Below are 18343 nucleotides of genomic sequence, written 5' to 3' on the forward strand. Positions count from 1 at the left end.
AGAGAGAGAGAGAGAGAGAGAGAGAGAGAGAGACAAAAAGAGGGAAAAAAGGAAAATTGTCAGTTAACTAAGAGTTACTTCCAGATGACGCGCGTATTTCCCAGTTTTCTCAGGTTCAGAAAGGTCAGGATTAACAGGTAATTAATAGAGGTCCGTGTGCCGATTAAAAGCACTTGAAAAGAGCCCGTTGCCGCCCCTGCTCCTTCCTTTTGATCAATTATTCAAATTATTCAAACCAGCCTCACTTCCTGTTGCTGTTCACTCAGTATCCTGTTAATTCACATCCCAACTTGGGCTTTGAGCATGGCTTTAGTAGCTGCGCATTTGTATGGATGTTTGTGTTCCTGAATCCATTCAAACTTGTCAAAATGTGTTTGCGTTAGCAAGTGTGTGTTTCTGCTTTTGTGTGTCTATGTGTGTGAGTGTGTATACAGTATGTAGTAGTTTGCAACTGTATTCCTGAATGCTTCTGTGTATGCATGCTTACGACACTGATTTATGTTTTAGATTATTTTTCCCCACAGATGATTTTGTTTGGGGAAATTCGGTGTAATTCACACGCAAACACACAAACACAAACGCATACAGCCCATGAGTAATTAATGGGTGCCTATACAGATATCTCCCTATGATCTCCTTAAGCCTGTAATAGTTTGATCCCACAACCACTGTACCATGCCTGAGGAGAAACATCGAAAAAATAAAAAGATAATAAGAAAAATAGCAATTGTCTACGGTCTATTTTGAATGGCTTGCTATAACTTTGGTTATTGTACATGATTATTTATCTTGTTTCAAATTCAGTTAAGACGAAACAAAATGGCTAAAATGGGAGATAATTAAAGTTTTCTGTTTAACCAGGGGTATTATCACAGGTGTTCAATAGTCACCTTCTTTTCAACTATTTTTCTAGCATTTCAGCATAAAATGGGCTATTAAAGGCAAGGTATTCCAGTAATTACATTTCTGGTGGACCTGGTAAGAACCCTGTGTAACACTGAATTCACCAGAGAGATTTGCATAAAAAATAGACAATTGGAGTATTGGAAAAGGTTCTTTGTTTCAGTTTGAACAATTTATGCAGACAAAAAGTCCTGCCATCATTACAGCTCACACATCAATAAGGGTGACTCGGCAGGTCTGAAATCCTGACATGACAAGAACACGGAATTAGATTTCTGGTGCATTAAGGCAACTCTCCTACTGTTTAGTGGTTTGAAGTTGTCGCGCTTGCAAAGACAACTCAAAACAAGGCGTTTGCTGGGTGATAATCTGCGCATTCCATGTGTTCACTAGATGAGGCGGCTTTCGTGCTGTGAAATGGGTTTTTGTGAACTTAAGCACTGGAAGAGCAGTATGAGAAACGAGGGCTGAAGAAGTTTGGAACACCCAAGCCCTTTCTCAGTCGCTCTCATAGTTCTTCTTAAAAACTAGAAAGAAGTTCAAATGCAAGCTAATTTGTGTTTAGGACAACAAACTAATGAGCAAGTATGACACAAAATAGTGTGTGTGTGTGTGTGTGTGTGTGTGTGTGTGTGTGTGTGTGTGTGTGTGTGTGTGTGTGTGTGTGTGTGTGTGTGTGTGTGTGTGTGTGTGTGGGTGTGTGTGTTAAAGTTGTGTGGTCACATCTTTAAGTGGGTTGTGCATATGTTCGTCATATTGTTTGTTCATTTGTGTGCGTTTCACAGCATGTTCCCGATTCTCTCTTTCTCTCTCTCTTATCTCTCTCACCACAGGGGTCTCTGAGGGTCACACACAATGTACAATTAAAAGGATGCTACTGGTGTGTGTGTGTGTGTGTGTGTGTGTGTGTGTGTGTGTGTGTGTGTGTGTGTGTGTGTGTGCGTGTGTGCGTGTGTGCGTGTGTGCGTGTGTGCGTGTGTGCGTGTGTGTGTGTGTGTGTGCGTGTGTGTGTGCGCGCACATCGTTTTTATTTTTATTTGAATATTTTATTTTGGGATGATGGGTTTTGAAAGGAGAATGATTTTGAATTCCTGCAAATATGTGATGGGTTTGAGTTTAGAAAAATTATATTATTCTTATTAATTATATAAAAAAATAATAATGACAATGATACTAGTAATAACAATAACAATAATAAATATAGCTGCAGGCAACAATACACAGGTTCCCGGTTAGTCATGTTAGATATGAATTACAGTTTTCCAAGTCCCCGTAAAACACACCATCACTTCATATCAACACCAATACACTGTGTTTCAATCTTTGAGTTCCCACAGAGCATAGTTTGTTCTGTCGCTCCTCTTTACATCACCATTACTACTAAAATGAATTACAATTTTTAAGAATTTCTTTGAACGCAGCACTAGCTAACAAAATGACGACTCTCTGTGACTAGTTATAGTTTTCAGAGTCCTGGTAACACCCAGAATGACTACTTAACACCAGTTACAATTCCCATCGAACGCATCATAGGCTCTTACACTCTGTATGTTATGACTAGGGTTGGTTATCATTTGGGTTTTTTCGATACCGATGCCAATACGATACTTTTAAAACAGTACTGGTGCCTGAACGGTGCCTGAACCGATACTTAAAAGAAAAAACCCCACAAAACAACAGTAAGCAAAGATGGTGATGACGATATGACTTGTGATAAATAAGCAAATATTGAAGTGTGCTTTTTAGCTATACAGTTCCTATGTCTCTCTGCTTTAATTGGTAAACTGCTAACATAGACCCCAAACATTGACTAGCCTATGCACACTGAATTAAGAAATGAAATAAATCATTTTGAACATGCTTTTATTGAACAAATTGTATACCTGAATATCTCTCTTTTATTAAAAATTCCAAGACAGATCCGGTAGTGACAGGACCTGTCGCTTTAAGAAATTGCATTGTGGGTAATGTAGGAGCCCTGTCCGTGTATGGCGGAGAGATTGACAGCTCAGGCATTTAAGTGGCACTGAAATGAGGCACCAAATCTGCACTGCGATTCGGTCCAGTCGATACCAATCGTATAGGAACTGGTGCCATATTGGTACCGGGTTTCGGTGCCCAACCCTAGTTACGACTGGCTCGAATGCCGCAAAATATGGAGGGACACAGATGCGAACTGCATGCGTTTATTTACAAAAAAAAGCAAGTATCAAAAGTATCAAAAGAAAACGGTTGTCTCAACCCAGCGCAGATACTACCTGGAGCAACCACTACAGATCGATGGAGTCTATACCAAGCACCTCGCACGATGCGAATGGACCCCCCAGAGCCACAATTTGCACATATATAACAAATTGGATGATGATATCACAAAGAGCCCTGCTCCACAAGCTCCACGCTCCACCACCTGACTGGGAGAAAGGTCTGCTACTTCCGGCAAAATTTCAACATTTTTTTAGCATTTCAGCATTTTTAATACTAATAATAGTCATAATAATACTCATGATAATGTCATTATAATAATAATGTTTGTGTTTTCTTATCATCCTCATCATTATTATTATTGTAAGTACTACTAGTACTAGTAGCAGTTGTATTAAGTAGAGCATTTCAAAATGTTTCATCATGTGCACTGTTGCCAACAGCAGGCAATAAGCAGGCTCCACGCAGGCTCCACGCAGGCTCCACGCAGGCTCCACGCAGGCTCCACGCAGGCTCCACGCTTCCGGTGTCTAAAAGCAGCTTTATTCAGTTATGTTGTCTCACTGATGTGAATCGAGCTGTGACAATGTGTTGAGCAGAAGTCTGAGCACTGTATTGCAACAAAAACATACTAAATGCCTCTGTGATGTATAAATAAAAGTCAAACGTATTCCTGTAGGGGACAGAAAATACGAATTAACTATTAACTATTAACTATATGTTTGTGTGTGTATGCATTGTGCATTCGTGAGAGAAATAGATATAGAGAGAGTGTTCCTTAGAGAAAGATGGCAAGTGACTGACTAAAGAAGGAGAGCAGGAGAGGTCGGGGGGCGCTGGGGTGGCGAAGGAAGAGATGAGAGGGACGAGAGAGAGCGATAATGTGCAGAGGGGGCAGTGTGCAGGAGTGACGGCAGAAGACGAAAAGGGGGGAAGGGGAGGGAAAAAGTGTGTGCTCTGTGTGTGTGTGTGTGTGTGTGTGTGTGTGTGTGTGTGGGCGGGGGGGGGGGGGGCGATATTCTTCAAAGTGGGACATCAAAGGGAACCTCCTGTGGTGCAGCTGAATTATTAACACTCGGCGGCCATGTTGGAACTGCTGCCACCACATTATGCCGCTGTAACCTAAATAACGGCGGGTATCACCTCGGGTACGCTGAACTCCACATACAGCACACACACACATTTGTCATATCATGACACATGTGAATTTATCTGGATCTTTTACAGTTATCGTGCCTGCGATTGTAATGTTGTCATTTTACCCAACATTGATAATGTTTGTACAGGTACTCCTCACTTAGCGACCGAGTTCGGTTCCCACAACCAGGTCGTGAAGTGAATTGGTCGATAAGCGAGGAGCCGCGTTATTTCACTGTAAGGGGGCGTGGCCATTTTGAACGCTAGTGTAGTGAATACTGACATACTGCGGGAACGAATCTGAGAATGGTGATGAGATGAGACGTATACAGTATATGTAGTATACAGTATATAGTATAAATAGTGTATATACTATATATAGTGTATATAGTATGTATAGTTATATATAGTTATATATATATATATAGATGCTTGACGCTGAGACGCAGCCGCACGCCGCGGTATTGTACACAGTGCACAATACAGACTGGTCGGAGAGCTGGTCGTAAGTCTGAACAGTCGTTAAACAGGTAGGTCGTTAAGTGAGGATTCCAGGCCAGTAGGGGTTGACAAAATAACATCAGGAGCAAGCATATTTAGCTTCTTCTTGAGCGGCACAATCATAATATTCATACACAATACTGTGTGGGTGCGTAAACTTTTAATGGAGGAACGCAGTGATCCTTGGCCGTCGCTCGTAGGTTCCAGATTCAAAAGCTGGCGTCACTTTTCGGTCACCATAAACTCCAGTGACCAAAAAGTCAAACTTTTTGAGTCTGTCTGACTGGAGTCTGTTTTCGTGTGGATGGGAGGCTAAAAATGCAGAGAAAATACAAAGTTTTCAAAAATATCTGTATACGTGTGGACAGGGCCTATGCTGTTTGAGAACCTTTTACGATCATTGTCATCTAGACTTCGACCAGAGTCCGTGTGAAAGTTTGCGTGCTCCTATCTGTCATAACAAGCTATTTTACTGAATTAGGCAAGTTATAGTCAACGAGGTGAGTAAAAGAATATGAAAGAGGTTGATTTGATTTTTCTTTGTACTCATTTAAATGAACTATTTGGACCTCCATACTGCGCAAAACGGTAGAGCACATCCTCTGTGGAATGTGACAGTGTCTCAACTCCTCAACCCTTACCCTTAGCTTTCTGTTTGGATTTCTATTTGCCTGTTCCCTCCAAGTACCCCCTCCTGTGCATCTCTCCATCGAACCCTGTCCTTCACGCTCTCTCTCTTCTTTCATCTCTCTGTCAATTAAAAAGGTGTTGAATGATCAAGGGGGGGGGGGGTACAGGCAGGGGGTCCAATCAAGCTGTGCTACATAGGCAGCCACATTCCTGCCTGATTTCAATAATATTTTCAAAAAATAAAGGTGAAGGACAGAGAGCGATAAAGTCGAGAAGGATGTGGTTGCTCACAAAGTTAGATTGGGATTCCCCCCCAGGCTAAAAAGTGAACGCAAATCCCCCCTTTATATATGTTTGCGTGTGTGTGTGCGAGAAATGAGAGGGAGTGAGAGAGAGAGAGAGAGAGAGAGTGAGAGATAGAAATACATTTGACCTTGAATCTAACCGCACACTCAACATCCTTCTTACAGCCCTGATATACACACACACACACTCACACAAAACACTCTTGTGTACACACACACACACACACACACACACACACACACACACACACACACACACACACACACACACACACACACACACACACCCCTTGAGTGCACTCAGACACACCAGTGTGGCCTTGCGCTCCTTTAACAAGCCTACAGTGTGGGCCGGCTCCAAGGAGAACGATGTGTACCGCTAATTGGCAACATGATTCCGAGACTGTGCATCAACTCCACTCCCACACGTGCAGACGCTATTAGATGCGGTGCACGCAGTGAGGAGGAAACGGGTCAAAAGATTTGTCAAGAGCCATTCCCGCATTTTTGTACACAAAAAAGGAGTGTGTATAATGCATAGAGGGACAAATGAGAGTGGAAAATCTCAGTAGGCTTTCGGTACAGTCAATTCAGTGTGACCGGCAACCTACGGTCTCTAATTCGTTGATCCTACAATTTTCCGACGTCTGATGATGTTTCTGTCATTATTCTCGTTTTATCTTCACTTCTCTGGCTATTACCCTGGTTCTGTACATTGTTTTACATTTTACATCGACATTTATCATTAATCAGATGCTTTTGTCCAAAGCAACTTGAGAGGCAAGAAACAATAGTACCTGGTTCTAAATTCGACTAGAATATAAGTGCAAGATATGTTATTGCAATATGATGAGTCCTCATATGTTGTTAGTGTATAATCTATAATCAATACCTTTAAGTTTAAATGAATTGAGTCAACCTCAACAGGAACAAGAATAGTTAGTTAGGTCGAATAGTTATCTACGATAGGATCGGGTATTCAGGGGTTCCCGAAAGAGCAAGGGTTTTTTTGAAGGTTGTGAGTGTGTCTGCATAGTGTAATGAGTTGGGTAGCTCATTACATTGTCGCAACAAGCTCCTGTAAAGCAAATTGCCACTCTGGAAATTGATTCTATGCTACACTTGTAGTATTCCAGTCAAGACTAGTCAACCAGTGCTCAACCAGTCGTGAGATAATAAGAAAAGGGAACGAGAAAGGGAAAGAAAAAAAAAACGTTGAAACACACAGAGTCCTTTGATTTTGGCCGGGGTGCACCAGTGTTTAGGCATCTGCCCCCACGGGAGTGCAGTTTGAAAACAACCCCTGAAACGCCACACCTGCTTGGAGCCACCTAGCCTCGAGCGAAAGGCAACACAATTCCATTACGGCCACACTTTTGCTGGTACTGCTCAAAAAGCTGCAGCAGCGTGTGTGTGTGTGTGTGTATATGTGTGTGTGTGTGTGTGTGTGTGTGTGTGTGTGTGTGTGTGTGTGTGTGTGTGTGTTTATGTGTGTGTTTGTGTGTGTGTGTGTGTGTGTGTCTGCTGTATATGAGGTAGGGCTCTGCTGACAAAAGGTATTTCTCACTAAAAGAAGAAAAAAAACCCTCCAGGATGGGGAAAAAAAGGAATGGAAAAAGTTGAAAAGCAACGAGCAAACAGTGGGATCGAGTGAGCGATAAAGGGAGGTGTGGATGCAGTGGGAGAAGAGCTGTGGCACTTGTTTGACAGCAGGTGTTGGGTGGGGGTGGGGGAGTGGGTGATGGCTTCTGTTTATCCCAAAGGAAAAGCCACACTGCTGCAGTACTGCTCCGAAACTCTGCCTCCCTCTGTCTTAGTGTTTTTTTCAAGCCCACAAACACACACACACACACACACACACACACACACACACACACACACACACACACACACACACACACACACACACACACTCAAAGGTGGACTGCCATGTTTGGCCTGACGCCTATTTACGTTTCTCTACAAAATGAGTGGAATTAATCTTTCGTAGTGTGTCAACCCCTAAGCATTGCCGTTCTCTCACACAACACAATTCGATTTCAGTGCGTTCCGACTTGTGATAGAGCACTTCCAGCAAGTGGCAGGTTGACCAAAAAGAAAACAATTATAAATACAATATATACATCCTGTGTAGGCAACAATAAATAAACAACAAAACAAAAACATTCGTACAATTTCACAACTTCCATCATGTATTCCATCAATTTGTTGATATAGTGGTATCGGCTTAGTGCTCATTTTTGAGGATTAGGTTTATTTTTTGCCATTCTGTTACTGTTTAATTTAGGTTTATTTTTGTCAGTTATTTTCCATTATAATTAATGTTTTTTCTCATTCGGTTTATTGTACACGAACATTGTTATTATATATATACCATTGTATATTTATATTTTAACTAATACTGAACATTCCTTTGTGTTTTATTTGTCCTGTCATTTATCCTGTTGGCAGGAGTAAGCACACACACACACACACACACACACACACACACACACACACACACACACACACACACACACACACACACACACACACAAACACACACAGGGAATACTGTAAATGTGTTGAGTCACGTTGCTTGCTTGATCTAAAATAGAGCTTAAAATGAAGGCACCCGCATGCATTTTATGTCCTTGATATCCCTTTACACACACATGCGTGCACACACACACACACGGACACACACACATACACACACAAATAATCAAGGACAAAATACACAATGCAACAACAATTTACACCAACACACACACGCATGCACACAAGCACGCATGCACGCACACACACACACGCACACACACACACACACACACACACACACACAGACACACACACACACACACAGCTTGTAGGGATGGCCAAAGCCCCAGAGGAGAGGAGGAAGAAAAAGATGAATAGAGATGTGATGGATGGGGTGACAGATAGAGGACAGGGAGAGAGGTTGTGGTGTTAGGGTGTGTGTGTCTATGTGTGTGTTTGAGTATTTACAGCTGGGGATTGGCATTAAGGTACCAAATGAACACCCTTTTAGTAGTACTTTTAAGACTCCAATCTGCTTATATATTTTCGGAGATGGAAGGCACCTGAAGGCAACATGGCATCTATATTACCATTTATCGGTAAGGTCGATGAAGCAAGGTTGAAAGGTCAATTCCCTGCATCTCAATTTGATGAATTATTCAAATTGTTATTCCTTTTAGATGTAGAAATTATACTATACATTTAATGAAGGACAAGCCATCACAGCGACAGCTTCCACTGTCAAAATGATCGGAGAAAAGCTTCATATTTGGTTCACTTATAAATTGGTATCGGCACATAGATAGATACAGTAGATATATACTATAGATAGATAGATAGATAGATAGATAGATAGATAGATAGATAGATAGATAGATAGATAGATAGATAGGTAGATAGATAGATAGATAGATAGATAGACAGATAGATAGATAGGTAGATCAGTATCCAGGAGGCAGGACTGAGCTAAACGGACAATTGTTTAATCATGGACTAAGCCACTTGAACACCTTTTCGAGATGTTTTTTTTTTATATTTTTTAAAATTATATTCGATTTGATTGAAAAAGGGGAAATGTGGGTCTGAAATAAAAATAAACTATTTTTTTTTAAGTGAAGTGAATTATTGGACCCCAAAGGGTAAGAGAGAAGCTGTGAATCATCGCCCCAGATTCAATTCCCACCGGCTGATGGTGAGGCTGAGCCGAAAACTTTATACAGCAACCATATGATTTTCAGACGGTATGAGGAAGAGGAGAAAGCAGCGAGATGACAAGGGGGAAAAAGTGCCTGTGTGTGTGTGTGTGTATGTGGTGTGTGTGTGTCTTTCAATATTCCAAGGTCACTCAATCACACACACACACACACACACACACACACACACACACACACACACACACACACACACACACACACACACACACACACACACACACACACACACACACACACACACACAATCCCGGAAAGCAGAGCCAGTGTGACAACAATCATCTTGACAGCTGTAAAGTTAGATACAGCGATTTAATGGCTATAAGCCGTATTCACCTACTATGGGAAAAACAAAGTGTTCCCACACACACACACACACACATACCCACACACACCCACACACACACACACACACACACACACACACACACACACACACACACACACACACACACACACACACACACAATCACACACCATTTATCAAACATGCCAACTCATTTTCTGCAATGGCTGCTCCAATGTTGCACTGACCTGATCGTTTTTCAGGGAAGGAGAGGCTACTCGTTAACCTAAATGCCCGCTGGTCAGTGGGGGATTACACTCCATCGACTGCGGCTTCACAAACACTCACGCTTGAGTGTTTTGTATGTGTGTTCCGCTTTTGATTCCAATGGGCCAAGCGCTTGCAGAGGTGGTTGTAGGGTTATATACACTATTATATTTATATTTCTTCCAATACCAATTACTTATCCTGTGCATAGGATTGCAATTGATATTCCATGTATTTTTAATATATCAAGTTCAATATTTGACTATTATTGTCTTACCTTTTTTGGCTATGCATGCATATAGTACTTAACTTTTTCATCAAATTATTATTTTATCTTTAATTTCATTAAATTTTTTTTTTCTTTATTTTATTATTGTTATGATTATTTTATTTCAGCTTTTTTTAAATGCTAATCCTCTGGAAATACGCACCAATAATAAACATGACAAACTCCTAGTACATGTAGATGAACTATGCCAATTAAAGTCCATGTTAAATTTTCCCTCGCTGAGTTTTTAGAAACAGTGCTTATTTGTAACTTTTCTTTGAGTATGTTTTCAAAGGGGAGGCAAAATACTTTCCACCCGGTTTAGTCAGACTCTTGAAAAAATGTTTTTAGTTGTTAATTTGCTCACATCTCTTCTTCTGTAGATTTAGAAACAAATTTATGATGAACGGATAATAATAACACACAGAGGAAAACAGGACTCCTAACACACTATACATTCTCTGAATTCAACGCTGAACTAAAAATCAAGCCTGTTGCCTTGTGGTGCAATGCACAAAATTTGAACGTATGTAATTATTCGACTGTAATACAACCGTAAGGATGTATTACAAAACTTCAAATTTATGTCCCAGTCAAGTTGTTATTTTAACCTATTTTACTTCTATTTGAGTTAAAATATTTTTTAAGTAACAGTACTTTTATAAGAACATATAATGAGCCATTCAATAGATTCACACAGGGTTTACCATTATGGCATTTTTACTTAAAAACAAATTTCAGCTTAGAAAGCGAGAGCCTTCGGCTCTTTTTGGTAATTCAGGAACATTTATTTGATGAATGGGGAATCTGGCCCCGGTTTGGACTGGTCCACTGAAAAGTGAAGCAATGGCATCCATAAAGAGGAAAGATCTCTCTGTAATATCTCCCATGAATCTCTCCTGTGCATTTTTACTGTCATTTAGCGCCTCCTCTACCCCTCTCTGCCTCTAGGCTGTGCTAATGGCTGCACATGGAAGGGGCTTCCAATATTCCAAGGTCACTCAATCACACACACACACACACACACACACACACACACACACACACACACACACACACACACACACACACACACACACACACACACACACACACACACACACACATACACACATACATACATACACGCACACACGCGCACAAGCCCACACGAAGGCGGGCACGTATGTTAATGGCTTTCCACATATCTTTGTAGATATGTCACTTCTCAAGATGTCACATTCATCTCACGGCAAGGCCAGAAAAAGAAATCTTGTTACCTTCCCCGCTCCCTTCTCTTGAGTCATATTTCCTCTCCCCTTCCCATGTTCCATTTCAATCTCCCTATGCTCAGTCTCGCCTAATTCACGCCTTGTCTCACGCTTTTCCACTGGCGCTAAAGAGCAAACTTTCAATATATTTTTACAGAGGCTTACCATTATAGCAGGCCCACACCCGTTCACACGCGCAAGCTGATCCATTCAATAGATTTACACAGGGTTTACCATTATGGCTGACATAAGCCTGTTTGAGAGGCACCACTGCCAGGCATAAATTACTACAGAGTAACTTATCATGGATTGAGGGGGGGGAGGGGGTAAGGGGGGGTGAGAAGAAAGGCCCTGGCCACACCAGATTTGATGACTTTGCGGAGAATTCAATTTGTTTTAATGAAGTCATTGAGATCAGGAGATTGGTGTTGAGGTATATAGTGAGGTAAAGCCGCTGTGGTGACTTCCCTTTGACGTAGAAAATTTACGGCACTGACCAATTACAGTATAGCGAGACTGCTTGGCTGCCTTGATCTTTTAAGGGGGCAGTCCGTCGGAGAGTCCAAAAACACATATAAGTCGTATTTCCTATAATTGTGCTCTGCCAGCAATTAAGATACAAAAGAGATACTGTATGTCCTGGTTTACGGTGAGGGGTAGATGTGAGATGAGAGATGTGTGATGAGAAAGAGGCAGCGAGATATAAAGTGCCTTGGGAGGAAAATGCATGTTGTCAAATATACTGTAGAGAAAGAGCTCTACAGTATATTATACCAGCTGCCAATGTAAAATGTCTTAGTATTGTGATATTGTTGCAATTGAATACTAAAATGTTTAAACTTTTGATAGATTGGGAAACAATTAGCTATACTAAAATGAAGTCATGCTTGGGTTAACTTTGCCTCAAAAATAATGAAATGCAACGTTCTGCTTCGATTCTTGTTGAAACTGTGCTTAGTCAGTGAGTTTCTCTGAGAGAAGAGAAAATTTGTGTAGCTTTGGATGGGTCCGGTCTGATCTGAAGCATTCACTAATCATATCAAAACAATCTGACCTTGTAAAATCACTATTCATTTAGGAGTCATGGTGGAGATGATCATCAAAATGCCCAAAACGGAATATCCAGATACTTTGATCTTAATTTAATTTTCATTTCCTGTGTGTGTGTGTGTGTGTGTGTTCTTTTGTGGTGCTTCCTACCGTTCTGTACATCCAGTATGTGGTGCTTATCCAAGGTCCAGCCCCCCATGTTGGAGGCATCCAGCTCATAGCCCTGGAGGACGGAAGTTCGCTTTTCCCACAGAATGAGGTCCAGGCAGGACTCGTACTCAAAGCCCACTGACACTGGAGAAATAAAATATATCACACAAAATAAATACTTTACTTCAGAAATTTGCTTTTGTTTAGACAACTCTGTTCCGCTTGTAATTGCTACATTTGACACCTTGATTCTTTGTTACCTAATAAAGACAAGTACGATTCAATCCAGAGCCTTAATATGACATGTCATTGGAGGATGGGAGGTATTAAGAAAGGGCAAACTATAATAGAACAAAAAATGGGGAATAGAGGTATTGTAGTAGGACTACGAGTACAGACATGGGGGGAGGGGGGGTTGGAGGGAGGAAATCTTGGCCAGTGTTGGTCTGTCTGTGTGGTTTGCCTAGCTGGAGTGTTATTTTAGAGCTGATGAGGCGACCACACAGTCAGCGGAAGAAAAGAAAAACAAAAAATACAGAATGAATAAAGAACTGACGAAGAGGAGTAAAGCTGAAGGAGAAAGGACTGACTCCGGTATGGGGTAGAGAACCGTAGTGCATAGTTGCCGTTTTTATGTCTTTAAACAAAACTGCGTGCACTGGAAAAGTCACCATCTGTGAGGATTAAGCCATTTTCATTGAGCTTTAATTATTATAATAACCATCATCACCGTTATCATTTTTTATTGTCATTATTATTATTATTATTATTATTAGTAGTAGTAGTAGTAGTATTATTATTATTATTATTATTATTATTACTTCTAATTCCAACTGCACTTCCAGCCCTACCGGAGCACTGATGTATCCACCCATCCGTCTTATTGTTATTTTCTATTTTCAGTATTTTCTATTCAATTTGAACCTTCAGCAGCCTGTGTCTGTTTGTTGCTTGTTTTAATTGTGTTTGTTGTACTATGCCCAAATATCTAATTGCCCTTTGGGGATTAATACAGATTCATTGAATTGAATTCATCATCCACAGGACAGAATTATTGCAAGCAGTTCTTGATGATTAAAGAATGAAGAAAGAGTGACATTGCAGGTTGAGAAGTTGAGCTCCACTTGCAGATTAACTATGTCCTAGATGCAATGATATACACATACTCTGTGTTGCATGCCTAGCATGCTGAACGCACAGGTTAAAAATAAATAAATAAAAATAATAGAATTGTGAGACATGCTGTGGCAATATACAAAAATAAACCATGATTACACGAAAGAGGTGTAGCCTGCGGACCTACTTCTGTCAGACAACTCGACAGCGCCACAGGCTTCCACGCCCTTATGGGCCGTCCTGTTAAAGCAGCCAATCCCTCTTGCCCTACCTGCTTTTCTGTCTGCCTGCTGTGTTGCTGCGCTTGCTCCACCTCCCCTGCATCCACCTGTTGGGCTTTACTCTTATATCCAATGGGGGGATTCGAGCTTATCACTCCTATATTTGTATCCCATTAAGCATGCCTATGTTTTCTGTACAAATTAAATCTAAGAGTTGTCTGTCAGAAATACTTTAATGTATCTCACAATGTGCAAATGATTCAAATGATTTTAATGTCAGCATTAGGCTAACAATTTCCAGTATATAACTATTTATCCAATGAGGGTTCGTTGTGATGAAAATATATTTTCCAACAGAAACCTGTGAGCAAATTATGAAGGCAACAAACAAGGCAAGGTTCGCACAACACAGATGCACTAACTAAAACAATCACAAGTAGTTTATTTTAGAAATATCAACAAATAAAACTTCAAAATTGCCCAGGGAGAAGAGCGACTCCTTGAAGAGTTAAGAAAAAAACTTTCTTTGCGGGAGGAACTTTCTAAAATGTCCTACTTTTTGGCTTGTTAACCTCGTCCAGTTACTCAACTGAGTGCATCTCAACTTCAAATACATGCTCAGCAGGTGGTTTTAAATTTGACTTGTAAATTACATTAATTGCCATTAAGCCAGGCTACCGTTAGCAGTGGCGAGTCAGCGGCAAAGCGAGTTGGCCGCCTCTGGTCGCTCATTAATCGCATAGTTTGCCTTTAAACCTCCGCCTGATCAAGCTGTGAGAGGGGGTTCCCATGCCATGTTGACTCTCCAGTTATGTTCAATCAATGATGAAGTCAAAGCTGACAATTGGCAAAAAAGGGCCATCGACTTCAGAAGGCCCGGTGAACTAATGGCGGCATTGGATGTCATCAATCTCGTTTTTATCTTTTCTTCAAAAAGTTCCCTTAGAAACAATGGTGGGATTCTTCTTTTTGACCAAAATGTATGTGCATTGAAGAATACGCAGTAAGACATTACACTGACATGGCTTCTACTGAAAAATCAGCTCCAGTGTTGCCAAACCTCATATTAACAACACAATGATTCAGTTACAGTTATTCAAGGTATATTATCATTGTATTTATAAAAATCTTTCAATGCCGTTGGAGTGGAAAAGCTAGGCCAACTCACCAACTGCTTCGGACAGCCCATAGACGCGCTGACCGTAGGCGTCTGTCTTGTCCCAAATGAACGTGTAGGAGAGATTGGGCTGGGCGGGGAACCATTTCTGAAAGAGGCGACCTACTACCGCCACCATCAGATGAACCTGGGAAGAAGCACATTTCTTGTTACTTTGTGCGCAGGTGCGCAGGTGTCGCATCATCACATGTTGTATTATAGCCCCCCCCCACCTACCTTCATGAGGTTGAAAGGTATGGAGGATTGTGTCATGGTGACTTTGAGGACAGGCTTGTAGCCAGCGGCCCTAGAACTCAGGTAGATGAGATTGAGGTCGCTTCCTGGGATTGATGTTTCTTCTTGTAACACCTGCGAAGGGGGGAGGTAAAAATGGTGTAAGACAGCAAAGTTCCGCAGTGTTTCCACTTCCATAGGTTCTACTGGGCAGAACCACCAGCTGACCGCTAAGTCATAGCACACGTGTGGCACAACCTAATTGTAGCAAGGGTTAGGGTTGGGGTTAAGAATTGCAGACAGGCAAAAGAGTAATATGTAGCTCATTGGCTGTTTAATATTGAATTTAGGGTTTTTTGCTGTTCTGTGAAATGCGACTTTGAATCCTGACAAACGAAAACTACTCCAAGTACAGCAGGCCTTTTAGGCCCTAATTTTAAACCTTGCCTTTGCTGTTAAGGTGTACATCTCTTGAATGGGGAACATTTGACAAAGCACTAACATGCTAAGTCACACATTTTTCAACACGTATTGTTTTTTTGTACACATCTCATCCGTGAGAGCACAGCTGCTACGACTGCGGGAAAATTACACATTTAAATTGGCATTTATAAATAAAAACACATTGAGGTATTTTCAGCAATCAGCCAGTTGGACAATTCATTGATCACCCGACCACTGGGTGGGGCAACAAGGAATGTAGTGACAAAAAAAATATTGAAAAGGTGGATTTTAGGAAGATCATCAGGCCTTTGATTTTGTCCTCTGTCATAGGAAATCTGAGAGCCGCTCAAACAAAAGGCTCCTCTGCTAGTTTACATCTCAAGAGTTCTATTCAAATATTTCTACCTTTTAAAGGTAAAGGACGGGTAGAGGACTGCTTTGATCCAGAGAGTGAAATTTGGTGTCTTTCTCACACACACACACACACACACACACACACACACACACACACACACACACACACACACACACACACACACACACACACACACACACACACACACACACACACACACACACACACACACACACACATATTGAAATCTCCTTGGCCCTTTGTTGCCTATGGTGAGTCAAGTTGTCCAAGACCTTCCCCTAGCTAGACAGACTCTACCCTGACGTGTGGGAATGTGTATGTGTGTGTCTGTGTGTGTGTGTGTGTGAGAGAGAGAGAGAGAGGGAGAGAGAGAGAGAGAGAGAGAGAGAGAGAGAGAAAGAGACACAGACAGACAGACAGACAGACAGACAGACAGACGGAGAGAATGCTAAGACGGTTTGCTGCTGCAGAAAATATTAAATAAATACTTGCAGAAGCACGACGCCCACGTGTGTATGAGCTCGCTGCTAACTGCGAGTGTGTATTTAATGAAAGCAGGTGTGAGCAACACTCATGGGGTGTGTGTGTGTGTGTGTGTGTGTGTGTGTGTGTGTGTGTGTGTGTGTGTGTGTGTGTGTGTGTGTGTGTGTGTGTGTGTGTGTCCGTGTGTCCTTGCATTGAACCTAAGGTAATTCAAGTGGACTAAATCACAGCGCTGTCGGTGGGCGCTCACTTAAAAGCCAGGCAGAGGACACGCGATGCAGGGTGTGTGTGGCACCGACAGCGGGATGTCGAGGGTTGGGAGGGAGGTGGGAGAGTTAGGGACGTGGTGGTGGTTGTGGGGAGGGGGGTGCATCAAAGTCACCAGAAGAACATGAAATAAATATAAATAAAAAAATTAATCCAGTCTCTCAAACATACTTAAGAGTCATGTTGCCGATATTCCATTGGGGTTGGAGTTATACTTCCATCACACCGTTATCTGTTAGGCTGGAGGGACTAAAGTGTGACAGGCTTTCAAGGTACAGTACGCTGTTCCCATGAAACCTCCAATGGAATGACCATGCATCCCATCATCCATCCATCCACCGTCTGATTGTTATTAACAGTATTCTCTAATCAATTTGAACCCTTCTCACAATTAAGGTTCTGTTCCCTGTGTCTTGACACCGCTGCCACTGACGGAAACTAAAAGACGTACCAGAAACTGCTGTTGCTGTTGAAACCCTTATTGGGCACTTGACAAATAACATATTGAAACTTTGATGTTTCCTGCATTTACAGAGCTAGCGAGAGGGCATTGTAGGGTAGGTGTGCGAGGAGAAAGAGAAATCTCTCTCCACATTCAGTCATTTTATCATTTGCATGACGCCAAGTGTTCATCTGAGATCCATTACATTCCCTTTAAGAGCACCTCTTTCTTTATTAGCCTCCCCTTTAATTAGGTTTCAAACGCCTCCACAACTTTTAAACCATCGGCCAAGCCTTCGGCTCTCCATAAACACAGAGAGGAAGAAAGAAACACACACACACACACACACACGCACACTTACACAGTGAATGCTGGAAGAGACTTATTATAACACGAATGGACTATACCCTATATGAAGACACAGAGATTGGTTTATATTTTATTTACGTGTTTGTTATTTCCAGTTCACTCTCTATTGCTCCCTCCCACTTCCACTTCCACTTGGAATTACAACATTCATCTGCCATGCGTTTCATTTTTTTAGCTAAGGGAAACAGTCAAGTCTCTCAGGCATGCAAATAGAGCCAGGGTGTGGCTTAGTGTGTGTGTGTGTGTGTGTGTGTGTGTGTGTGTGTGTGTGTGTGTGTGTGTGCGTGCGTGCGTGCGTGTGTGTGTATGCGCGTGCACACGCACGGAGACTACTAGCATTCTTTATAAACAGATGAAACAGAGCCCAAATTCCTTTGTGGCCTTACATCCTCAGTCTGGTGACTGAGGATGAGAGAAAGAGAGCAGTATCGAACACAGCAGGAGCCAAGGGTGCTACGCTAGTATGGACTTGGAAGTAGCATACCAAAGTCAAATTCTACTCCCCTCTGACACCCACTCAAATCTGCCTCACACAATTCCACTCAGTGGGAATAC

The 18343-nt window shown here is 41.7% G+C and overlaps 1 protein-coding gene across 1 annotated transcript in view; it reads right to left on the reverse strand.

The window, feature by feature from the left end:
• The window catches only part of LOC307228932 (teneurin-3), a gene marked incomplete at its 5' end in the record, with an annotated part of 375882 nt that overhangs the window by 54069 nt on the left and 303470 nt on the right, over nt 1-18343 (reverse strand). Inside the window, 3 exons of the mRNA XM_079998784.1 lie at nt 12681-12824; nt 15186-15321; nt 15411-15542. Coding sequence (XP_079854910.1) covers nt 12681-12824; nt 15186-15321; nt 15411-15542 — 412 coding nt within the window. The remainder of the gene's footprint in view (nt 1-12680; nt 12825-15185; nt 15322-15410; nt 15543-18343) is intronic.

Source organism: Zeus faber (assembly GCF_960531495.2).
Source record: "Zeus faber genome assembly, chromosome: 4".
Lineage (NCBI taxonomy): Eukaryota > Metazoa > Chordata > Actinopteri > Zeiformes > Zeidae > Zeus > Zeus faber.